Raw genomic sequence first — 27313 nt, forward strand, 5'->3', positions numbered from 1 at the left:
TGGGTGGAGCGCTGCTTTAATCAGGGGCTATTGATTTTAATAACGGTGATGATTTAAAGCAAAGCTCCAGGCAAAACTATTATTTTAGGGTCTGCATACTCTACGTTTATGCCCTACCTTTTTCTTATATATTATATCAGAAGATAAGAGACAGCTAGTGTGTGAGATCAGGCAGATAATGGGGCAACTGTCATAATTTGGGTGACCTTTTGACACCCCCCCCCCCTTTCTTTGACTCAAGCTTAGAAGTCAGATACAGGAAAAGTAAATAAAGCTAAATATGGGGGAAAAGTTTATTATTTTTGATTATGTCTCCAAAGTTATAACTTAACAATGCTTGTTTAGATCGCTCTAAAAGGCCGGTCTTGATCGGTGCTCTTTAAGGCAGCCATTTTGGGCAACATGGATGTTGATGTGGTGGCAACTTTAACTAGTGCCCCCTAGACTGCTGTTCATCCCAACTGGGTTGGCAGGCATCTCAGACCCTACCAGTTGCCAATGAAAACAGGGATAGTGCCTCCAATCCCTCTGTTATGTTGGTGGAAATGCATGGGTTGTGGAAGATCCAGCAGACAGTAGTGATATGGTATGGTGCTAACCTTTTACAGCACCTTGACCCACTTCCCACTCAACTATCACCCAATATTGAAATATCAATGGACTTGGCTTTCCAAGTGAACCTGTCAGATCCTAAGCTCATAGTGCTGCTATAGTGCTGAAGCCACCTGTGCCGATCTTTGAATCAATTTCTGTATTGCTCTGGAGTCCCTTGTATTCAGGCCCAGGCTTTACACTTGGCATGCGTCTTAGCCTGCAATAATCCCAACACCTGTAACAGTCCATCATCTCTAGCATTAAACTATTAAATAGTGGAAAGTGGGGGTAAGTGCAAACCTCCTTTATTTATAAGGTTCCGAGATTTCCCAATGTGACCAATGGTAAAAATTTAAACTGTGCTATTTTGTTACGTTGGCATTGACAAAGTATGTGTGTTCCATGAAGTGTGTTTTTGGGGTTGTTTTTTTTTTAATTCTCAAACTAACATACATTTTTTGTTCTTTTTTTATATTCACACAGGTGATGTGGGTATGTAATTTGTGCCGAAAACAACAAGAAATCCTCACTAAATCTGGAGCCTGGTTTTACACTAGTGGGTCAAATACAGCACAGAAGGGCAGTGAAGAAGCCCAGACGGGGCTCCAGAACGAAGAAGCACCTCAGGAGAAGAAGGCTAAGCTGCAAGAGCAGTCCCAGTACCAGGGACCCTCAGGGGACTTAAATACACCAGCCACAGACAAAAGCCGGCCACAAGGGATCGTAAGGCAAGACTCCATTAAAAATGGCTCTGGAATAAAGCATTCAGTTCCCAGCGATCTACCATCTGACAGGTAACCCTGATCTTCCATTCATTGTGTTGGTTGGACCTAATATTCCCTTTATTGCAGAATGCTACCTAATTTTCATAAAAAAAAAAATCTACAAGTACTCTGATCATATTTAAAATAAAAACATAAAATCAAAATTGTATGAAAAAGATGCTTAGATGACCTTATAAACAGATTTGATTATACAGTCCCTCAAGAAACAACATAAGGCCCATTTGTACATTTGAAACTTGCACATTGTCTGACATTGTGCATTCTGTAGAACTGCTGAGGTTCCCTGGAATTTGACCGTTAGGTTCAGCTATTTGGTTGACATTTCAAAAACCAATAGATGCTCAACACCTAATTAATGTGTCATGAGTCTGCATTGGAGAACTAGTGTTTAAGAAAAATGTCAATCTATAGGTTGCCGTGTCACCTATTTTTATCATTACAGTAGAAAATTCAGTGTCGGGATTTAATGTAATTGCACATATGGGGAGGGTAAGGAGAGGTGTCTGAGGATTTAAAGTGAACCACAGTAACTGGGCTTTTCTTTTATTTAAATGGTTCTTAGATGAAACATGAAATTCTAAAATATCTATATACTCTACATTGTGCATTGAACTTTGTTAGTGAAAAGTGTAAAGCAATCCCTGGGTTATGTTCTGGAGCTTTAAACAGTTCACTGCATAGTGTTGATTTCAACTTGTCATTCAAGCCATGCCAAACTGATAATACAACCCAATAGCAGATCTCGCATTTAGTTATTTCAAAGAGACACTTTCATGAAAAATTATGATTACGAATTGCTGTTACCTGTAAAATACTGGAGTAAATACTCACGTTTCCTGGTGCCCAAGTCACCAAAACACTGGTCTAATCATTAGTTCTTATCTGCTGTAGACCGCTGAGAAGCCAACACTTCCAGGATTGCCTTTCTCATGGTTTTCCTGGAGCTCTCACCAGTTCCTTGTTGAAGGAGAGATTGGTGACATGCAGTGTTGGGGTAGTTACTCAAAAAATGTAACTAGTTACTAGTTACTTCTGTAAATTGTAACGAGATTACTTTACTAGTTACTGCATTTGAAAAGTAACTTCACTACTTATTACTTTACTTTCCTCTTTCTTAATTGACCGTGTAGAAGAAGATACATGACACTCTTTCTGCATAGAGTTTATTGTATAAACACAGGCTTTGGGAAAGATGAGAACAAAACCTGAAAAAAAAAACAGAATAAAACATAAAGTGCAACAAAAAGTTATAAACTTCATCCCTCTCTATTCTTCGAAATAACGATTGTATCGCACGGCTTGGGTAACGCAGGAAAGCGCGTTCCTATAGCCTAGTAAAGTAGTGTAGTTACCTCCTATAGCCTAGTAAAGTAGTGTAGTTACCAATATTAGTATTGTAACTAGTTACGTTACTTCGTTACCAAAAAAAGTAATGTAGTTACTGTAATCCGTTACTTTGTAACTAGTTACCCCCAACACTGGTGACATGGCACCCAGGTGATCAACACTCCTGGTAATGCCAGTTTCTCAGTGGACATTGAGGCACAACAATTGGTGAATTGAGCTTGGAAGTGCAGACATTGGGAACAGTGACTCTTTACTTTTTTCTTTAATAGGTAGCAGCAGTTTTAACTACTGGGCATGAGTCATTTTGGCATGCGCATACAAAATGTCTGGACCCCCTTGACCAATTTGTTTTAGCTGTCCCCCTCCTCCCCATTGGCTGGCACGGCATAAGCTGGCTTTTAGTGAACCAGCAGAAATTCATGTGGTGGGTGACCCTGTCGGTAGCCTACCACCCAACATCCCGTGACCTGAAAACCGAAGGAGTCGGGCAGGTAATTCTTGGCTCCAACTGTATACTTCTGCCAGCAGCACATAGCATGGATGGAAGAATCTGTTGGATTTTTTTATTTTTTTTGTTTAGCCCGCAGGCTGAATGAAAAAATGCTACTATTGTATGACTAGCATTAGTATCACGATCAAATGTCATAGTCAGTCAAGGCTCAATAAGGTTTTTGCCAGAGAGGCTAAAAGGGACAGTTTGTGTCAGTATGCCTTAAACTAACTACTAGAAGAGTGAAACAGCCTATTGCCCCAAGTATGTTAGCAGTTTGATTCTAAATGCTAAATGTACCAACCAAGGTGTGAGTGTACAGTGCAAAATGTGCAAACTCAGGAGGGGCAGTAATAAGAAAAAGTACTTAATCGGATTACATCGGCAGGTAGGATAGCAGTCTTGAATCTTTTAACATCTATCAACTAAAACATGGGGTGCTTGTTCCTCCCCATGACACCCTAGACCAGCCTTTTTAACTGGGGTGTGACAAAATATGGTGTAGCGCTAGTATACTAGTTCTTAGAACTTAACAGTCCATATGAACAATAAACACAGATAATTGGAAGGATAGGTCCGTCAAAAGAAAGGAGGAAGGAAGTGCTCCCCAAATCTCATATCAAACTTTCACCATCCTGAAATCCAGTGTATGGAGACCACCACCAAGTAGAAGAAATGGCCCCTTACCGCAACGCAATGATCCCCACCACAGAGATCATTGACCGCTTGTAATGGAAATCAGATGGACCAAGTAGATGACAGTCCAGCTCACTAGGAAGATTTCAATGGCTCCACTCGATGTGAGTACATAAATAAAAAGAAGGGACAACTCCCATGGTGAAATACCGTCACACATTTATTTAGGCCAAAAAGTAGGTGGCAACTCACATTTAGATGGAGATATTACAGCATATATCTCGAGGGAGCAATCCTAGGACCTGGTTCCAAACCAAAAGTACTCACATCGAGTGGAGCCATTGAAATCTTCCTAGTGAGCTGGACTGTCATCTACTTGGTCCATCTGATTTCCATTACAAGCGGTCAATGATCTCTGTGGTGGGGATCATTGCGTTGCGGTAAGGGGCCATTTCTTCTACTTGGTGGTGGTCTCCATACACTGGATTTCAGGATGGTGAAAGTTTGATATGAGATTTGGGGAGCACTTCCTTCCTCCTTTCTTTTGACGGACCTATCCTTCCAATTATCTGTGTTTATTGTTCATATGGACTGTTAAGTTCTAAGAACTAGTATACTAGCGCTACACCATATTTTGTCACATGCTATTTGACCTTATACTCTAATATAGGATCAGGTGTTGGCAGCTGTATATGATACATATGGTCATTGTGACCTTTTTAGTATTTCATGTATTTTGTGTATTTACAGTTCCTTGTGATTTTTCACTTTGATTGTAAGCATATCCTATGCTGATCAGTTTTAGCGCAGCAATATCCCCAAAAATTTTTTAACTGGGGTGCCTTCTGTTTTTTTTTCAGGGGTGCCAGGGCAAAAAGCCTAAAAATTGCCTGAAATCACCCAAAAATTGTCAACAAGCTAGCAGGTAGATCAAATCTGCCTTTTTTGTTACACATAGCCACAGATTTTTATTGTGTGACATTACAACCTTCAGCACCACTCTGGCCAGCTGTGGACGTTCCTAACAGTAGGATCAGCATGTGAATAGACTGGCGCAAGGCAGACAGAATTGGCTTGTCAGGGTCTAGAAGACTTCAACAAAATGGTGTTTTGTCTCTATGATTAAGCCCTGAAATGGGTGAAACACGTGAGGAGTTTTCTACAAGTGGAGGACAGGAGCTAAAGCCATCTTTTACCTATCTCATTCATATTTTATGCAACAGGGAGTCAGTGTCTATGTGCAGACGGTCACCATTTTGTTAAAGTCTATTAGTTCAGTTTGCTACATTTTAGAATGAGGATTGTGCAGAATTCGAAATGCTACCTTGACTGAAGAACATTAAAGAGGAGCTCTAGCCACCTATAAAAAAAATAAAAGTCAGCAGCTACAGAAAGTGTAGCTGCTGACTTTTAAAAAACAGCCACTCACCTGTCCCATGGTCCATCAGTGAGCTCACCCTCGACAGCGCCGGAATCTTCTCTATGGGCACCCAGCTGTGACAGCTTGCGGCTTCATAGCTAGGTGCCCACTGTGCATGCGTGAGTCGCGTGGCGCATCCTGGATTGGTGGATGCAGTCTCCTGGAACCTGTCAGTGTCCCAGAAGACTGCAGGGGGAGGGAGGATAACTTCCGCTCCGCGCTCGGAATGGAAGTGGAAGCAGCTACTTGTCAAAATCGGGTACCTGTCCCCCCCCCCCCACTCCTCAAAAGTGGCAATTGTGCAAGAGGAGCAGGGGACGAGTCCTTAAAGCAGAACTTCCCCTTTTGGGTGGAGTTCCGCTTTAAGAGGCATTGCCCTAGACCTGTGTTTCTCAACCCTTTTTTCAGTCAAGGCACTCTTTAAAATATGCACTCTCAACTCAGGGCACCTCATTCTGTAATGTAACAAACTAAACTAATAGTTTTGCATAGTGTAGCAGCTTCCATACACGTATGATACCCAACATTTAGGGCGATTTATTTTTGCATTCTAAAATGCAAAAAAACAAAACTAATAGTTTTGCACATCTCAGCGGCCTCTACACATGTAGGACACCCAACAACAGAGGTGATTTTTACAAAGAAATATACCTTTGCACACTGGTACTGAATAGTTTGGCAGCATTTCTCTCCCTCATTCAACTTACCTGACCCCAGTGCTGATGGAGAGGGGCAAACAAGGATGGCCCCTGGTGCCCGATGTTCTCCTTATCAATCTATGATGGTATCAGTTGTTAGGAAGTCAGTGGCTGGCCCCGCACATTGTAATGCTGCACAATAAAAACTGGTGGCTTTGTGTAATAAAATAAAAGGGAAGGCTTGATCCACCCGCCAGCTTGTTGACACTTTTTTTGGCAATTTGGGAAAATTTTTAGCCAATTTGCCAAGGTACCCCTGAAGAACCAAGAAAGCACCCCCGGTTGAAAAAAAAAAACTGCCTTAGACCAATGCCTGTGTTGGCTTTACAGAAGGGGTTTAAACACTGAATGTCAGAGCTTACAGCAGGGATGTCCAACCTGCGACCCATGGGCTGCATGCAGTCCAAGATGGCTATGAATGCGGCCCAACACAAGATCGTACACTTACTTAAAAATTTTGATTTTTCTTTTTGGAATTTGTTGTAAAAATACATTTACACCTAGCAAACACATGCGGCTGAAGAAAAATTCGATAATTTCCCTTTACTGGATTTTTATCAATTTTATCTTCCTGAAGAAAAATATCTCACTCTTCATAATCACGCCTTATTCATGTCATCAATTTTCGGCAGCACCTATATTTGTAAGCAACTATTTTCAGGCTCGGTTCACATTTATGCGATGCGGGAAGGCTGCGAATTCGCAGCCTGTTCCCGCATCGCTCACGCACCCCCGGCAGTTCACACTGCCATATGCGATACGCTGGGGGTGTCAATGTAATCTTAACGACACCCCCAGTTTGATCGCATATCGCAGTGCGATCGTGCAGTTCGCACAGGAGCGGATCGCACAAGTGTGAACCGCTGTGCGATCCGATCCTGATGCGGCTGCAAAAATGCCTCCTGTGCGTGTTTGCTCCGGGTGCGATGCGAATTTAGCCATACAAACTGTATGGCTAAACTCGCACCGCACAGCTGATCGCATGTAATGTCGGAGCAGTGCGCTCCGATATTACATGCGAACCCGGCACTCGCACAAATGTGAACCGGGGCTCAAGGTTGAAGCACACGAAGGGCAAAATTAGAACCAAAATATCTGATGAGCAGCTTGAGAATTCATTGAGAATTGCTACAACATCCATCCAATCAGATATTAATGTGTTACTTTATCAAAAACCGTGTCAAATATCGCACTCGTTTTCTGTGACCATTTTTTTACTTTTATAATAAATAATGTTACAAAAAAATGAAGTATTATTACTCAGATAGGTACATTATCTATATCAGTGATCATTAACCTGTGATCTGCCCTACTTTTTCTGCGTATCAGTTATTATAGTGTATTTTATACGTGACAATGCCTCCAATTGGAGTTCTTCCATTGTGGCCCAGGAAGGTCCAAAGGTTGGACACCCCTGACATTCAGTAGCAGGAAATATTAAAAATATTCTAAAAGGAATGTAACACCCAAATACAATTTGGAATAGCCAACTATATACATTAGAACATTTATTGGACATTTACAGTATATGCTAAACCTGCATCGATCGTACATCTGGTATACACCAGAACACTGAATTATGTAATAGTGTACAGTATTGGGGGACTGATATTACTACAGGAACCTGATGAGTAACTAAATTAATCCAAGACAAAGGAGTTGTAGGTAAGCAGTAAGAGATGTCACCGACCAGTAAATAGAATGAAGAATGATATTAAGGGGAGGATTTTGCTGCATTCCGCCATACCGATGACTGAAACATGAAACAGAATGAATATTCATATTTGATTTAGCTCTGAGCTCGTACAATATCAGGACATTATGATTATGGAGAGCTGCCTCATTAGAATACATTGCAGGTGATTTATAACAGACTGCAGCTTCAAAGCAAGAGCAACAGAAGAAAAGTTCATGATAAAACTTCTGCAGCAGCGCATTGTTACACGAGCGCGGTCTTCACAAGTTCTCTCTAATTATGGAACTTCACATCGAGGGACGTTCACAATATTTATGCTAAACATCTATTACTAAATAGAATGTTGCGCCTCCAATTTAATGGATTCTGCTGATGGTAACACTTCAACTCCGTAATGACATTTTCACATGGTAAATGCCTCATACACATGACAATAGTGAGATGTAGTGGAGTGAAACGGCCGAATGGTACATTTTACCATATTAAATAATTGCCTAGTACCTCTGCCAGTCCAAGCTTTCAGAAAGCTGCCGGAATGGAGAAATACACCGGGAGCCTTTTCATTTCATCATGCCCTTGTCCTGGTTTCTGTTATGTGGGCAGTCTAGATGCAGATAGGGCTTAGTGGAGTTCTTCTTTAAAGCTTTTGTCCCCAATAAAAATAATATACAAGATAACTGAGTGTGGGTGCTTTATACAAGTTATATCCTGCAATGATGCATTATCTCCTTCGGCTCAAAGCTGATATTTTGGGGAACTATACAGCACAGTTTTTATGTCCCATCTATCCAGAAGGAAAATGAGGAATTGTATTGAGCAGAGTGACAAAAATTGACATGGTTTGCTCTGTCTGTCCACCTACCTTTCTCAACCCCTAACATAATCTAAGCTAGAAACCCCTTCACCTTACCTTCTTCTGACAATCGTACACCTCCCTACTTATCTCTCCCTGACAACCTTACCTCTCCCTTCTTGCCTTTGCCCAACAACTTTGCCTATCACTGCTTATCTCTCTGTGACAAACTTACCTCTCCCTGCTTACATTTCTCTGACAGCCTTACCTTTCCCTACTTACCCTTCCATGAAAACTTTACCTCTCCCTACTTACCCTTCCATGAAAACTTTACCTCTCCCTACCTACCTTTCCCTGACCACTTTATCTCTTCCTGCTTATTCCTCTCTGACAACCCTACTCCTCCCTACTTACCTCTCCCTAGTTACATCTCCCCAACAGCCTTTCCCCTCCCTACTTACCTCTTACTGACAACCTTACTTCTCTCTGACAAAAGGACCTCTCCCTGACAATCTTACCTCCCCCTACTTACCTCTCACTGACAACCTTACCTCTTCCTACTTACCTTTCTCTGACAACCATATCTCTCCCTACTTACCTCTCCCTGATAACCTTACTTCTTCCTACCTACCTCTCCCTGACAACCTTTCCTCTTCCTACTTACCTTTCCCTGACAACCATACCTCTCCCTGATAACCTTACTTCTTCTTACTTACCTCTCCCTGACAACCTTTCCACTTCCTACTTACTTTTCCCTGACAACCATACCTCTCCCTACTTACCTCTCCCTGATAACCTTAACTCTCCCTACTTACCTCTTCCTGGCAACTTTACCTCTTCCTACTTACATTTCCCTGACAACAATACCTCTCCCAACTTACCTCCCCCTACTTACCTCTCACTGACAACCTTATCTCTCCCTACTTACCTCTCCCTGATAACCTTACTTCTTCCTACCTACCTCTCCCTGACAACCTTTCCTCTTCCTACTTACCTTTCCCTGACAACCATACCTCTCCCTACTTACCTCTCCCTGATAGCCTTACTTCTTCTTACTTACCTCTCCCTGACAACCTTTCCACTTCCTACTTACTTTTCCCTGACAACCATACCTCTCCCTACTTACCTCTTCCTGATAACCTTAACTCTCCCTACTTGCCTCTTCCTTGACAACTTAACCTCTTCCTACTTACATTTCCCTGACAACAATACCTCTCCCAACTTAAATTTCCCTGACATCGATACCTCTCCCTACTTACCTCTCCCTGCCAACCTTTCCTCTTCCTACTTACCTTTCCCTGACAACCATACCTTTACCTACTTACATCTCCCTGATAACCTTACTTCTCCCTACTTACCTCTCCTTGCCAACCTTTCCTCTTCCTACTTACCTTTCCCTGACAACCATACCTCTCCCTACTTACATCTCCCTGATAACCTTACTTCTCCCTACTTACCTCTTCCTGACATCTTTACCTCTTCCTACTTACATTTCCCTGACAGCCTTTCCTCTCCCTACTTACCTCTATCTGACAACTTTACCTCTCCTAATAAACGTACCTTTCCACGACAGCCTTATATCTCCCTGATAACCTTATCTGTCCATACTTACCACTCCCTAACAGACTTACCTCTCCCTGACAGCTTTACCTCTCCCTACTTACCTTTCCCTGACAGATTAACCTCCCCTTGCTTACCCCTCTATGACAACCTTACTCCTCCCTAGTTGCCTTTCCCTGACAACTCTTACTAAGTGTTAAAGTGTATCTAAATGTAAGAACAAAAATCTAATATATTGCAGCTAGCTGTCCTTATATGTGGTGACTGCATTAGTCTTCTTTTTTATTTTATGGGCTTTTTTACTCTCCCCATCTCCTCTCCTCTATAACATAGGGGAAGGGGTTTAGACATTTACAGAGGTGAACTGGACAGGCTAATAAATCTTTAGATAACACTGCAAAGTGCACAAGGATTTTGCAAGCTTATGGCTTTCTGGCAGGAGCCTCCTATTGGCTAATTTAAACATCGTTAAACATCGTTATATGTAATATAACAAACATATTTCAGATCAGGCTTGTAAAAATAAAGTCAGATAAAAAGCAATTGCGGCAATAATGACCCAAAATATTTGCTTAGTGATGATAGACACCCCTTCCATCTTTGCTGTAAGGTGTACTGTTCCTCTGCTATCCTCAGTCCGTATAGCACATGTGTATCAGCAGAGGGAATAAATGTCATCCAGCCGCTGACTGCATCTAATAATTGTATGTCAGCTAATCCACACCTTGAAGAAAGGTCATTGTCATTAATTAATAACGCTGTCATATAAAAACAAAGGCTTTTCTTCCTATGCCTTCTCGGTATGGAAAGGATTAACCACCAGGGTTTTTATAGACTGGAAATGATTGAATAGGCGACGTTGTAAAGTTTTTATGAAAGTTGTATATTCATGGTAGAAGCAGCATCTGCCCCAATCAGTATCAGACGTTGAGGTGTTCATTTATGACCCAATAATAGGAAGCGATGCACCAATTCACGCATTGCCTGAGAACATCTTCTGTTGGGTTTTTATTGCTGTCTTTGGACCCATGCTGGAGATCAGCTATCACTTCTTATCTCAATGACTGTGTGATGTCTGTATTTGCTATTCATGGCTCTATGGTGCTCCTGGACCTATGCTGTAGGTGTGCAATCTGAACATTGCACTATTTACAGTGTATGAGCACATGTAGCTGAGATTGTGACATATAGACTTTCTGTTATATAGGCCATAGACAACCTTTATTTACCAGCTCTGGTGATCAGTCACTCGCTGTCCTTACCTTTTTCTCTCGTCTTCTGCTCTTCTCCTGGTACTGCAGGCGGGAGAATGCAGGGGAGGGGCTACGTCGCGTCGTGACGTCATCGCTATCCATTGGCCGAGACGAAGCCAATGTTAGTGCGGGGCCTGCAGTTATGCTGTATACTAGCGGCGGCAATGTTGCGGATGCGGCCGCCGGCGGCCTAGCAAGTGTGATAAGGCAAGGCTACTAGTATTCTCATAATAAAAAAATAAAAAAATTATATTTTTTATTGGGCAGGAAAGAGACTGCGAGGCCCCTTTAAGTGCGAGGCCTTCGGCGGCCGCCTTAATCGCCTAATTAGAGAGCCGCCTCTGTTTGTGACCATGTAAGCTTAATTAGTAAATTGTAAAAGGAGCAAAGCCTTAATGGGACAATGTCACTTTGTCGATTCAAGGGGAAGTGACAGTGTCACTCAAAACCCACCACTTCCTTGCATTGCCAAAGCCCTCTCCAGTAGAGCAGGGATCACATGACCTCCCCATGTGACAGTGCTCAGGCCTAGGCACATGGGGTGGATTTGACGTTACTCTATTGTTTAAACTCTGACACCAGAGCTTAGACAGGTGGGGATGTTGCAGAAAACATGTCTGGATAAGTTCATGCTCACACTTTTGTGTGTGTTTTAAACTGGCCCCCCAATGCACCTTTGAAATTCTGAAACACAACACAGCATCATGCACAGTGTCATTAAAAAAATGCAGCCTCTTGTGCATTGAGATGGCGTGACCTTATCATCTTGTCCCTCTACCCCGTCCAATCAGAGAACATGTCGCATTCATTGGGAAAATGCACGATGTTCCCTGAATGGTGTCGGTGCAAAGCAGGCAACATCCCGTGCTCATAGTGCAGCAGGGCAGCCATTCAGCACAGGACCCAGAATTTAGTGGAGATCACTGGAGCAGCAGTGCCTACTACAGTGATTTCCAGCTTCCAGAGGGATTAACTAGGTATGGTAAATGCATAACTACATTGGATTAAGCTCATTCTGTGTAACTGTGTAAAAACATATATACCTGCAATTCATCTTTAGAGTGATATTAAAGGCAGGTTTTTTTTTAAAATAACAAAGATGTCATACTTACCTGCTCTGTGCAATGGTTTTGCACAAAACAGCCCCGATCCTCCTCTTCTCAGGTCCCCTAATGCCGCTCCTGGCCTCTCCCTTCTGCTGAGTGCCCCCATAGCACCTGAGCAAGCTCGCTCCCGAGCTTCTGCTCTGTGTGTCAATTGTGCCACAACAGGCTTATCTTCTTGCCTCTGAAGACGCTGTTAGCCCAGTAGACTGAGACTCCTAGAACACCACAGCTCTGTCTTCTGAGGCGAATTAGCCTACTTGAACGGAACCCCCTGTATATTCCCCTTTATTGGGATTCCTGAAAATTCTACAAGGTCACATGGCCATTGCAGAGATCACCTGACCTCTACCAGAGCCACCTGACCCAGTAATGCTCCCCTAGAGCCCTAAGCTCTCGGGGGTGCCTTGAAACTCCCCCCCCCCGCCACTATCCCATGAGGAAAAGGGGGATTTAGAAACCGTCTCCCCCTTTTCCTTTCATACTGCCTTGTAGATAGTAGGCATATACTGTAAGTATATGCATGCTAATATGGAAGGATGTTTGTTATATTGGATTTCTGGCTTGCTATACACCAGAATTTCTTTAAAGAGGAAGTAAACTCAGCCAAAAAAATGAGAAAACAAAAATCCTGTAAAGACAAAGGCATAATGAGCTAGCTCATTATGAAGTACGTACCTTAAAATTAAGCCCCGCAGTGCCGCCCGCTCAGCAAAAGGACAGCTGACATGTTCGGCCCTCCTGCTTCCTGGTAAGCGTCCTCCGGCCATCTGATTGGCCGGAGGAGCGATAACATCACTCCCGCGCATGCGCGCAGAAGCCGCCGTTCACGGAACAGGGCTCTGAAGGAACAGCACGGGTGGCCGTTCCTTCAGAGTGCATGCGCCGATGACGTCATCGGCTGCATGTACTGTAAATATCTCTTGAACGGTGCAAGTTTAGGAGATATTTATAGCACCTATAGGTAAGCCTTAATATATACCTTAGATTGTACGCTCCTTGAGGGCAGGGACTGATGTGATTGTGTAATGTATATGTAAAGCGCTGCATAAATTGACAGGGCTATATAAGTACCTGAAATAAATAATAAATAAATAAAATATAGGCTTACCTATAGGTAAAAGTCTTTAAAGTGGGTTTACAACCAATTTAAAAAATGTTCATTTTAAGAACATTTGTTTGATTTTTCTCATTGTTAGTGGGGTGCCTGGTCATTCTTGACCACTGTTAGTACACTGAACCACTTTTTACAAATAAAATAAAAATAGGATTTAGCAGGTTTTTATCTCTAAGTGATTTGGAACAGATGGGATTCATCAGACTGTTTTTTTTTTTTTTACTTGCAAAGGTTTTACACTTTTAATGTCATAAGATCAAGCAGACTATTTTATATCTGCTATATTTTCTTTATAGGAGTGCTTTCCTTTGGGGTATATTGTGTGCAGTCGTTATATGTGGTTTAAGCTGGGTCCTTGTGTCAGATTATCTAGAATGTTCTCATGTTTAAACATATGGCTCAGCTCACTGTTGTGTATACAAGACAATTAACTTAAAGGATTTATGGAGCAAGCATGAGCCAAACGGGGATCTTTCTTGAGAACTATTCATCAAGTCTGACTTTCTAATCAGTTCCTCTGCTCTTTGCACGCTGGGCCTCATGTATAAAACTAGAGCAGAGAAAGTGGATGGGTTCAAGCAAAAGACAAATTTGGGCTTATTTGAAGATGAACTACAGGCAAACAGATAAATGCACATGAGATACATATACAAGTGGTGTTTTGGCTGCCAAAGGATTTGTATTTCTATTCATCCAGTTCTGAGATTTATACTGCCCTGTCATACAGAGAAGCCCTGCCTGACAGGACAGGAAAACCTCTATATTCTATGTTGCAGTTAAGTAACCCATACAGGTATTGTCCTTCCCACACTCCATAACTGGACAATGAAGGGAGGATCAACATATCAATGAGTTCTTCTCACTGTCACTTTGCTCTCTCCTTGTATGTTCCTTGTAAGCACATGAGCACTTCAGGGCCAGCTGATGGGCTTCTTGTGCTGCTTCTCCCTTTCCCAGCCTAAGCTTTGCAACTTGACTTAGTTGGTCTAGCCATGTTGCACCTTTTCCATCTGGTAGTGTAAGGGGTTCGCACTGCATTGAAACACTGTGTTGGTTCTCAGTACTAAAAGCTCAATGTAAGGTTTTCTGACCTGAAAAATTGCAATTCCCCTGATCCCTTACCCTAACCTGACCCTTAGTCTGACCCCTAACACTTAACATTCTCTCAACCAAACCAGTAGCCTCCTAAATGAACCTCTCCAACACCTAACTCATACCTACCGCTAAAACTTGACACATAATCCGATTGTAATACCTAACCCTAACCTCAGCTCTCTGTGAATGCCTAATCGAACCTATCCTTTAATTAACCTTTATGCCAAAATGAGTTCAAACACATAAAGCCTAAGTTTAGACTAAAAATAAGCACAAGGGACATTACTTACCTTCAGTTCCTTGTGCTGCTTGTGTCCTCGTTTAGTAACATTTTTTCTCCTCCGATGTCAACTCCTCCACCCCCTGTGACCTCATCTGTCGGTGCCTGGCTATGCCTGCCCTTTCTACCCAGCTGCTCCATTCATACCACAGCTTCTATGAATGAAACCTGATCTATAAATAGAGGACAAATGGATAATTGACAGGTCCACCCCCTCCATTCATCGATGCATGTTTCATTCATGGAAGCTGTAGTACCGGCTTCTATAAATGGCGGAGCTGGGCGGACAAGTTGGACATAGTCGGGCTGTCTTGATGACAGCTCCCTTAGTTCTAATAACCTCTGCTGCTCAGGAAGATTACATCAGTAGAGTTCAGAAGTCTTTAAAGATTCTTTTTTGGATCATCAACATTCCCACCGGTTCGAATTTCCATTTGTCTTTTAGTAAATTTGTTAACAGACTCGCTATGTGAAGTTACAGAAAATAAGACATTCCAAGCCTTCCTTATGGTTCCTAGGTTAATATTTAACAGGGCGAGATGATTCCTTTCATCTTAAAATGGTTATAGAGTATTTTACAGTGTTAGCCATTGATTTTTGCAGAAACTTCAGAGTTTAAGCCAAAGAATGAGACCAATAAAATGTATCTCTTAAACTCCAAACTTTCTATAATAAAATGGAATACATCTTCTTTTCACCTTAGCACATACATCTTGCGAAGGTTTTACACTTCATGTGATATATAGCAAAGGTGGTTTTAGGACTGCTAGTATTTTATCAGTGAAGAATGAGAAGCAGAGTTAATTACGTCAACAAAATTAACACTATTTTAATCAACTTAAATACGACTTAAACTAAAACAATTCAGATGACTAAAATACGACTAAAATTAAAATGGCATTTTAGTCAAAAGACTAAAACTAAATTGAAATTTGACGTCAAGATTAACACCGATGAGAAGAAACAATGCCCACTGATATCACAAACATGTCTCAGAAGCAGAGCACTGAGCAGTGGTGGCTGGGGCTCAAAATTTTGGGGGAGGCGGAAAACAAACCTCTCCTTCTCACTTGCACCACAGTGCTCTGCGCCCCGAGTCCAGCCTTTTTTTAAGCCAATTAGAGCCTCAGTCTCTAATCATGTGCTTCCAAAAAATAAAAACAAAAACCCTATTGGAATCCATGCGTCCGGCACCCTGCATGGAGATTAGGGACCGGGCGCATGCATTAGGGGGGAGCCCCTTCTGCGCCCCTTATGGATGGACCCCCACTGGCACTGAGACTCATGGGGTGAAATCAAAGTTCCTCATACACCAGGATAGAGAAGGAGGACAGTCTTGGTAAGAGAATGGCAAAGTCATCACTCAGTTTGCTGCATTTTGCAGCAATAAGAAATAAGACGAGTGCAGAAATGGAAGAGATATTAAAGTCTTATGAGGAAGATTAAACTCCTAATCTTCTAAGGATGATTAGATTTCTAACACTGTGTTGTACGTTAAACGATCATGCTCTAACTTTGCTGCGGCCATTAGAAGCTTGCCTATGTGACACCGCTGCTTTCATTGAGTTAATTAAGCAACTTTCTGATAAATCGGCACCCATAGGGCTTTGACGAGCATTCTCAGTAGAGGCCATTAAATACGTACACATTGATTTAATATTCACCAGTGAGGGATTCTAGAGAAAGCTCAGAGACCAGTTATATAATCTCCCATCTAACATTAAAAATCTTTCTATGTACATTCAGTTCATTTTTGCTCATGGAAATCCAATTTCTTTTATTGTATCATTATGTGTAGTATCAGTCATTTTCAGGTATGGTCACACCCGCAGTCCATTCCTCTTTTCAGAACACTGCCCAGGCTTAGTTTATCATGATGTGAATCAGGGCGAGACAAATTTGCTTTGAATCTAGGCGCCAGTTAAAAAAGTTAGGAGCCAGTTTTTTTAACTAATAAATCTTACGGGTGGAACATGTAACCTGTTCCTTCAGGTGAAATTTTCATTTACCCTTTCACAGCCAGAGCTGTTTTTGTGTTTTTTGCACATTTAAAAAATTATTTAAGGCCTGAAGATTACATAAAACCCCCAAACAACATATATAGATTTCAGAAAGCAGACACCCTAGAGAATAAAATAGTGGTAGTTCCAATTTTTTTATGTCACAAGATATTACTGCAAATACAATAAATTACCCAGTTTTTTGGTAGAATATAAAGAGGTTGCATCGACTAAATAGATACCCAACATGTCAAACCTTAAACATGTCAGTACCTTACATTTTCCATAGGTGATGCTTTAAAAGTCCCCTATAGGTCATCAATTTAGTGTTACGAAGGAGGTCTGGTGCTATAATTCTTGCTCTCATTCCAGCGTGCGCGGTGAACATGTATCGCAATCAATGTTTTTAGGCACAGGTGCCCTGACGTGTGCGTTTACATTTGTGCGTGCATATATGTGTGGGTGGGGGGCCTCAATACTTTTTGGGGGGGGGGGGGTTATGTGCTTTGGTGTAACTTTAATTTTTTACTTAACTTTTTTTTTTTTTTTTAGCACATAGGGGGCAAAAAGTCCCCTATGTGCTGAATTTTTTGAGGACAAGTTCTCTTTAATGAGACGCCCAGGGTCTAAAAGGCCCTGCGTGTCTTCCCTGTGCTCCACTAAATGGAATGCAATGCACATCGCAGTGCATTACATTCTTTCCTGGCCTTGATGGCCAGGGAAACTGTGAATGAGGACCGGCCACACGTCACTTCCGGGTCTACAACTAGAAGGGGTAGAGAGAGCGGACGTCCTCTCTCCCTGGCATCACCCGCTATGCCGGTCCCGGGCCTGCAGATGGACAAGCAGAGCCTGGGATACATAGCCGAGGGGCGCAAAGGGTGTGGGGAGAATTTGGGCAGCACCCCAGGCTCCAGGACAAAACTTCACAGAACCTAAACTTAACAAGTGAAGATTTTTTTATGCTATAGAAAGCATCAAGACCCTGAAAAATGTACACTTTGTCATGAGATTTGGAGTGAGATGTTGTGATGTCACTCACTGTTCTCCTTGCTGGAGGAGAAGCTGTACCTGAGGACCTGCAGACCAATATCTTCCTGCTTCTGCTTTATTCATTCTGTGAATTTGTGCTTTCCCACCTGCTTCTTGTAAATCCTTCCACCAGTCAACTGATTACATGTCATTGAGGGAGCTGTTCTGAAAAGAGGAAGCCTTCCTCTACCAAGATGGCTGCTTCCACTTAACAATGCAGTGCAAAGCAAGGCTTTGCAAGTCAGTGATACTATTCACAGGTTAAATTTCATATGTCCTTTTTTAAAGTATACGTGAACCCTTACCTTATAAAACAACTCATTCTATTTAAAATAGAAATTAAAGGAAAAACATTTTTGTTTGTATGTATATATATATATATATATATATATATATATATATATATATATATATATAGTTAAGGGCCCCCTACATAAATTGTATGTATGTATGTGTATATATACACTCCTAGCAGTGAAATACATTGCTATAAGCAAGCATTTTACTTAAAGAGGTTGTAAACCAAATTTTTTTTTTTTCACCCTGAAAGATAAACACATAATGAGCTAGTATGCATTATGAAATACTTACCTTTGAACAAGCCCCCGCCGTGCCGCCCGCTTACCTCTATGACGGGCGACATGTTCAGTCGCCCGTATTCCGGGATCGTGGCATCCAGTGATCTGATCACGCGTGGGAGCCGACGGTCACGGCACGGGGCTCTGAAGGAACGGCACGAGCGCCCGTTCCTTCAGAGCACATGCACCAGTGACGTCACGTGCTGCATGTAAGTTAAATATCTCCTAAACTGTACATGTTTAGGAGATATTTACAGTACCTATAGGTAAGCCTTATCATAGGCTTACCTATAGGTACAAGTTGCAGAGGAGGGTTTACTTCCTCTTTAATAAAACGTATTCATTCAGTTTGTTTTGTTGTGATTAGCTGTGTTTTGTAAAAGCTAATCACATGGTACAGATGGGCTGTGATTGGCCCTGTCTGTACCATGTGCTCAAATTGACCAATTACAGATACGAACACAATTGTACACCATGGATGGCATGAAAGGAAGCCATCCATTGTGTATAACTGTCATGTGACCTGCTGTGATTGATCACAGCGTTCACATGGTACAGACAGCAAGCTGGTAACACTGATCAGTCATCAGCTGTGATCCATGGACAGATTGCGTGGCACTTCCTGACAGGACGTCATATGGCATCCAGTCATGATGGGAAAGCCATCATCCTGCTATAGGCTGGAAGGGAAGGTGGTAATCAAGTACAAATACCATAAATAAAAGCAGATTCTTAGACTTTATTACATGTCAGAAACATCAAACTCCTGATGAAGTGAACATTGTTTCACAAAGCTCATTGAGCTCTATGATGTTTTTCCTTCCTGTTTGTTGATTAGTACACATATCTTGACAGCTTTGAAGAAGAAAATCTACAGTCTGAATCAAATGTGAAAATTGTTAGAATTACGTTTGGTGCATTCCTTTGTTTTAAACCTTTTTCTATGTAATAAGGTCTAAGAATCTGCTTTTATATATGGTATTTTTTATTTGTTTAACCTCCACTAAAAGTCCCTTGTGTTTTTTTACTTCTCTTCTTTGCAATGTACACTGAGCTACACAGCTCAGTGTACATTCCAGCACAGATCTTGTATACTGGGATGACTTCACCTGCGCATGCACACGAGTGACTTTCTTCCCTGCTGGCCAATGAAGACTTACCCAGAAGAACTCGGGTAGAGGAGGCCAGCACTGTTGAAGGACATAAGACCATTGAAGGAAAGGTAAGTATTGCAGATTTTGGTTCCACTTTAGGGTCTATTAAAGAATCAGCAGAATGGCCAACTTAGAGAGGACGTATGACAGGCTGATGATGAAGAAGAAAGTTGGCGCATACTGAGATCGTCTTTCTATGAGACAATAAAATTTTTTGTTTCATTTTTTTAGTTCAAGCTTGAAGATAAAAAACAAAGGGTTACAGAGATTATGGGGTTGATTCACTCCATGGGATGCAATTCAAAATTCCAACACGACATCCTACAGCCTCCAGTACTTCACAAACATGTCAGATGCAAAGGGGTTGATTTACTAAAGGCAAATAGACTGTAAGCTTTGCAACATGCAGGTTCACACTGCAATTGCAGTTGCTACAGAGCTTAGTAAATGAGCAGAAGCTCTGCTTTATTCCATTATCCAATCATGTGCAAGCAAAAATGCTGTTTTTTTTATTTCCCTTGCATGTGATTGGGTATTCTTTGCAAAGTGAAGTTTTACCTCATTTACTAAGCTCTGAAGCAACTTCACTTGCAGAGAGCAACTGCACATTGCTAAGTGAACAGTCTATTTGCCTTTAGTAAATCAACCCCATTGCATCTGACATGTTTGTGAAGTACTGGAGGCTGTAGGATGTCATGTTGGAATTTGGAATTGCATCCCATGGAGTGATGTTGCCCTTTTTTAGTTTATGCCATGCAACACCTTGCAAACACAGCATGGCCTGTTCTACATTTCATTTGTTTTTAATACAAGTTGGTGGAAATGCAGTGGACACACACGTTATACACATATCAAGGCCATTTCAATTCAGATTCAAGATGTCTTTTCCTTAACGCAGGCAGCATTAAATTGCCTCCTGAAATCCATAGCACGTGAACAGTAATCAAAACCTGATTTGTTTCCAATAAGCCACAGCTCCACGCTTGCTCCAAATTTCACATAACAGTGTAGAATTGGGATGTCTGTTCCATTGTGGAGGTGCTGTGTGTAAGTCAGAACAGATGTTGATGACTCAAGCAGTTGCGGATCTCCAGCTCATAATGAAAGCCTGCCAATCTGGCTAGTCTTATACGTTGCATTAATTAGCAAGTATTGCTTATTAGGGGCCTAGGAAGTGATGACTAGACAGAAACGTTTTGTCATCAACTACTGTATAGAAATAAATTGCATTAATTACATACCTCACATAAGTCAAAAACAAAAAATTGTCCAGTGGGTATGCTCATGCCCCTTAGGGATGTCCATCAGATACACTAATCCATTTTAAAGAATGCCTTCACCCCAAACTGATATTTTATATTTACAGATTTTTACTTTAACTTGATGGACATTTGTCTTTTTTTTTCAAACTGACTAACTAGTTAACATGACTGCTGGCAGGTTTGTTTTATTTCTTGGGGACCCAGGATTTGAGATTTTGCCAAAAGAAACTCTAGTTCTGACCACCTGCCATGGTCATTACAAAGCCAAAGCCTTCCTCAATAGATCTGCCATATTGTAGAACAGGTAAATAAAAACGCAGTCCACCTGCAAGAAAGTGAAACCTTCTTTATGGCTCAGGCTATCAAAGTCCAATAAACTGGATGCTGCAGACTGGTGAGGGCGCAGGCTGAGGAGAGGTCTGTCCAGGGCCAAAGCATGCTGCAAAATTAGGAAGAGATAGCCTGGCCACCGCACATCTCACGTGGCCTGAGTGATTAGCAGGTAAAAGCAGCCTCAGCTCAATTCATGCAGGCCACATCCCCAATATGTTTTGCCCTGCCACCAGAGTGTAAAGTGATTGTAAAGGAATCTTTTTTTTTTTTTTAAAGAATAACAAACTTGTCTATACCTACCTGCTGTGCAATAGAATTGCACAGAGTGGTCCCGATCCTCCTCTTCTCGGAACCCCAGCTGGCACTCCTGGCTCCTTCTATCTTGCTGATGCCTCCAATAGGAAGCTGATTCCCATGGGGGTATACCTGCAGGCTTGCTCCAGAGCCCCACTGTTGCGTTCATTGATACAGACTGTGGGACTCTGCCCCACTCCCTCATCACTGGAATTGACTGACAGGAGAGTAGGAGCCAATGGGTCCCACTGCTATCAATCTACCCAGGGTGGTGGGTCACAGCAGGATAGTCGCAGCTCTCATGCACATCGCTGCATCGCAATGGAGTTTAGGTAAGCATAATGGGGGTGAGGTGGCGAGTCTATGACACAGAAGGTTTTCCTGTGTATTAAAGTAAAAAAACCTTGAGGCTTTAGAACCAATTTATTTATAGGACAGGAAGTGAAGGAAAATCTCCCTAATGGGTCACAGATGACGAAAAATTAACCAGTTTTTTAGTTGAACTTGATGGTGGGCAGTGGGGTGGAGCGAAACATGTTGGGGATGTGGTCTCTATAAATCAAGCTGAGACTGCTTTTACCTGCAAACCACTCAGGCCGGGTGAGGTGTGCGGCAGCCAAGCTATTTCGTCCTATTTCTGCAGCTTTCTATGGCTTTGTTGGAAACTGTGGAGACGTAGACTACCCCATGGAAATCTTGCAATTGGAATCTCTGCAAGTTATAAGAAGCAAACAAATAGTTCAGATGACCAGTGGTCATCTGAAAGTAAAATATCATCTTTGTATGGGTTAGACCTTTAAGCATTATGGTAAGACTATGCTGCAATAGAAAAAATAAAGGATTTCTTGGAGAAACTGCCATTCCAGGCTTCTGTCAGTGCTGGTTTATTGTATGAAGGCATGATCCCATCTTAAGGTAGAATCCTAGGAAAAACATATTTTTTCCTTCTCATTTTGGATAAAGTAAGTGTGTGTGCGTGCGTTCGTGCGTGCGTGTTGGTTCATTTTTCGTCATCTGTGCCCCATTAGGAAGATTTACTTTAATTTCCTGTCCCATAGCCAAAACAAGAATTGAGAGGAAATCCCTGAAAATTAGGGGAATCCCTTGGGGACCCCCAGGCCACCAGAACTAGTATCCCCATTGGAAGATTTCCCCTTTAATACTTTTCTGGGGACAATCAAAAATTTGGCATTTTCTTTTACTTTTACTTTCTATGATAATAGTAAACAGGCCAAACAGTAAGGATGAATATCGCTAATAGGGGCACAGACAGCAAAAAAAAAAAAAAAAAACTGATAGGGGTTCTAATCCCTTTCCACGCTATCCAAAACTAAATAAAACATTTTGCCTTTATTTATTTTAAGGGAAGCATCACAGTTCCGATCCTTGCCTTTGCAAGAGGCCATGTGAATTGCCTAGGTTTAAAAACATAGGATAAGCACTGAAGGAAGTCTGAAGCAGTATTTATCCCCAGGAGATATGAATTACAGCTCTTCTACTACTTTTTTTTTTTTTAATTCTTTCCAGCCAGACTGTTAACATAATGTTACATGCTGGTGTCCACCTCTTTGAGCTTGGGTGATGTTAGATACTCATCTTTTGCTAGTTCATTAGTTACTGGCAATTACAGGCTGAAAAATGAGGTGACACATCTAAAAGGTTAATTTACAGAAAAAGGGACAATTGATCATCAGTCATAAGATTTTCCAGCATATTGGGAAGTCTTTGCAAGCAATAGCCAGCATTTTTGATTCTCAGAGGAGCTTGTTAAATTGGACCATCTAAGAAACATATAAAATATGTAACAATAGTTGCAGTGATGGCGTGCAAAACCACATTTCCAGGAGTATTGTATGCTATGAACCTTATATGGACCTATCCTCCATTTTGGTCTGTAGCATTTAGCTGCCTAACCCAAAACAAGGAAAAAATGTGCTCAAATTTTATCGTATTCTAATCCGTATGCATGTAAGTGTTTGTGCAAACATTTACATGCATGCAGCATAAATAGACATGGCCATATGAACCTGCCTAGGTAAACATAAACAATGTGTAGAGAGCAGTGCAGGCGCAGGATGACCTTGGCCATCAGCCTTTCTAAATGGTGCATGCGCCATCGCCGCTGCTATACATTGTTGATGTTTACATTCCCCTCTGAATGAGTCATTCACATGGTAGTCTGTGAGACCGCCACTGCCTAATGAATGACTCTTTACGTGGAGATGTAAGCATTACCAATGTGTAGGTGGCAGTGCATGCATGTAATGACTGTACATAGTATGCAATGTGTATGCAAATATACAATATGTAGGTCCCTATGAGATGCAGTATGGGCCACTACAAGATCCTGCATAAAATAAACCCAATTACATTGTCTCACAGTTGCTGGCCTTCCACGCGCCTTTGCTTGGCAATGTTTAAGCTCTCAATTTTGAAAAGACAAAATTGAGAAGAAGGAAGATGAAATGCTGCCTCACCGAAAGGCTGACGGTGAAAAAATTAGACGTCAAACTGCAGATAAAGCAGTGCACAAATACCAACACTATGATAAACTGGACACCTCCTAATGCAAAGGAAGCAGTCTGCTCGTAATCAACAATTCAACATTTACCTGGAGCTCTGGACAGTGGTCCAAATAAGGCCAACATAGCTTGGGCTTCTGACAGCATAGAGCGCTCAATAAATATGCTCTGGTATTGTGCACACCTGTCCCATCACCAGGGGACACTCCGCAGCTTTCTTTTGAAAATCTTGGTTATCATTCTATAATAACACCCACTCCCACTCATCCTGATTGTCCCGTTCTAGTATAATAATAGATAATGACAGAAAGATGAATTCCAGCTATGGCATTTTTTACAGCTTGGACCAATGTAAGTATGCATGTGGGATCCTCCTGGAAGCTAGAAATTTCTGTAGTAGGCAGTGCTGCTACTGACCTCCACTAGCTTCTGGGTCTTGTGCCAAGCGACTGCCCTGCTGCATTGTGAATACAGGAAGTTGCTCACTGGCATGGGTGCCATTCTGAGAACAAAGGGGTTGATTTACTAAAGGCAAATAGACTGTGCAATTTGCAAAGTGCAGTTGCACTATGCATGTGCAGTTGCTCCAGAGCTTATTAAATGAGCACACGCTGTGTGAATTGTGGGAATACTTTTTTTTAATAATCATACTTACCTAGGTGGATGCAGCATCGGTCTGATGCTGCATCTGTCCCCATCGGTTCTAACACTGGGAAAGGAGCAATCAAACACCGACAATCACTCGGTTCCCACAGCTCCCTAAGCAGACAGTGAATGAGCGGGTCTGCCTCCTCCTTGCTCACTGGAGCGCTTGGCTGTGGAGGGGGCGGGGGCGAGCAGCTCAGGCTTTCAGTGGCTCGCTGAGAAGCTGAGCCGGGTGTCCCGATCCAGGCATGTGGGTGGATCCTGGCCATATTGTCGCTGTCTATCATTTCCTTGGTCACCCTGTGTCACTAATAGACACAGGGTGACATATACCTAAGAGGGGCCTAGGGAACTGAGACAGGGATTTCCCAACCTCTCTAAGGTAAGCTGGATTCCATAGGCCCCCCAAACCAAAGTGACTCCCGTCACAGTAGGATTATCTCATTTACTAAACTCTTTAGCAACTGCATTTTCAGAGTGAAACTGCACTTTGCAAAGTGCACAGTCTATTTGCCTTAAGTAAATCTACCCCATAGGGTTCTGTCTCTAGCAAAAAGCCATCAGTTTTAAAATCATATTAATAAGTTTCATGCAAGTTACACCTATGTAACTAATTTCTTGCTTTAAAAAAAAAGCTATACACATGGCTTTTTCAAAGCAACCCCCCTCCTCCACTGAGAAAGCTTGAGTTGGGGCAATAAGCTTCTGCAGTCTCTACACTCCTCTTATCCAAGCAGAGCAAAATTCAAAATCTATCTGTAGTACCAGCGGTGATCAATTAGTGGTGCTGCAGATAATATCTGAAATGGCAGGGTCAGGAAAACCTGCAAAATTGCCTTTCCATTTCAAGGTGCCATTTACAGATTTAAAGAACTACAGTGGGGATAAAAATCATCAATAAATGTGCTTAGCATCCCTTGGGAGCTCCACTGAAGATTGGCAGAAGCTGTTAGCAAGTTCCTTACCAAGTGGATTGAATTCCGTTGCGCTGTAAGGAAGTTACAGAAGCATGGTCCTGGACGCAGATCTTGTTTCCTGATACAGGTCCAAAAGTTTGCAGGACATTTTTTTTCTGGCCAAAGTAAGAAAGCAGCTATTTATTTGATGAACGTTGTGCCTTTCCCTGGGTTCTCCTTTAATATGGAGTAGTAAATATGAAAAAAAATGAGGCAGGCCACAAATATAGTGAATGCAGTGATCTTTAGAGCCAATAGTTCATGTTAAATCCAGTGGGTCAGAGGAGATTATGTGGATAAGTCGACACCGGTCTGGAAGGAAGCAGAATGGTTCATACAGCAGCATTTTGAATACACTTTAGAGCTGTGATGCATGAAGGTCAATTAGCAGAAGGTTATACTAGTTAGACTGGGAGAAATGAGGACATGCATTAGCGTTAGCTTCAAAGTGACATAAGAGCTAATGGATTTAAAGAATATCGCTAGCATGCACAAGATCAATGTCTGAACATAGCTGTTCTTTATGCAAACTTTACTACTGCATGACCCTGCAAGTCAGGGGAGAGCAGGCTTTTGCTACTCATCTTTTATGAAAGTACACAGTTTGGTGTGCTATGCTTTTGTTGGAATTATCATTAGTAATGGTTTATATAGTGCTAGCCTCCTCTATGACCCTTTACAAACTGATACAGGGCTATAATGAAATCTATTATTCATATGATGGGCGTCCAGAACCAAGGTACTCCAATACCATCCTGTTTTTAGCCGTTCCTCTGACTCAATGTCATATGTCATCGGCATGAACCTTGCTATGTCTATCTGCAGTCACGGTTTTCACAGTTTATGTTTTGGAAGTCCATATGTGTTAGCTGCCTTTACAGTGGCTTTCAGCACTCATCCTCTCCTGTTCCCGATTCTCTGATGTAAAATGTCTTCCGTGTCCTGCAACAATCAGTGGGCAGCTGCCTTGTCTTTCTCCAAGAGAACTATTTTCTCCAGTATGGCCACTGGAGCACATTGATGTGGAATCTTCTCATCCATGGTTTAAATCATCATGGTCATTCAAGAGCAGCTATTCTCAGACGGGATTCCATTGAACCTCCAGTGGTTACTTGGGGTTCCTTGTTCCAATTCTCTTTATAGGTATTTAACAAGGTTCAGGTGTGTAGGCTACAAAATAGTAGTTTTGCAGTGGTAGAAACTGTCCATTTATGGCACTGGATTGATGGTGCCTTCATAGCTCCAGGGCGGAAACTCCTTGGCAGGCAGTGGTATGACACAAACAATCTTTTTAGTGATCTGTAATGGTGGCATTCTGACCACCACTGTAAGGGGGGCGTTTCGTTTTACTGGCCACCATTGTAAAGATCACAGGGGCGCTCTGGACACCCAGCATACAGCACAATGGCAGCAAAGATGTCCAGTGCATCCCCTCACCAGCATTACAACAGTACAAATGCCCACTGCCCCCACCTATAACTGGCCTTTGCTGCAAGGAGCACATGGAAGGGCAATGCATGTCAAACAATACCAAAGAAAATTCCCAGCTCAACTTACCGACCAGTCTACAACCAACCAAATTTTCTTGTCTAACGGTATGCGTAAAACAGGGATTTAGGTTTGCACACAAAAAAGGGTGAAAAAGTCTGCTCTATTGTTTGTTATGCCCC

The 27313-nt window shown here is 42.0% G+C and overlaps 1 protein-coding gene across 35 annotated transcripts in view; it reads left to right on the forward strand.

Annotated features, from left to right (window-relative positions):
* Positions 1 to 27313, forward strand: part of RIMS2 (regulating synaptic membrane exocytosis 2) — a gene marked incomplete at its 5' end in the record, with an annotated part of 943810 nt that overhangs the window by 245927 nt on the left and 670570 nt on the right. For all 35 annotated transcript variants that reach the window (XM_082257909.1, XM_082257877.1, XM_082257910.1 and 32 more), the window contains one exon: positions 1078 to 1388. In XM_082257909.1, coding sequence (XP_082114035.1) covers positions 1078 to 1388 — 311 coding nt within the window. The remainder of the gene's footprint in view (positions 1 to 1077; positions 1389 to 27313) is intronic.

Source organism: Pelophylax lessonae (genome assembly GCF_965119305.1).
Source record: "Pelophylax lessonae genome assembly, chromosome: 5".
NCBI lineage: Eukaryota > Metazoa > Chordata > Amphibia > Anura > Ranidae > Pelophylax > Pelophylax lessonae.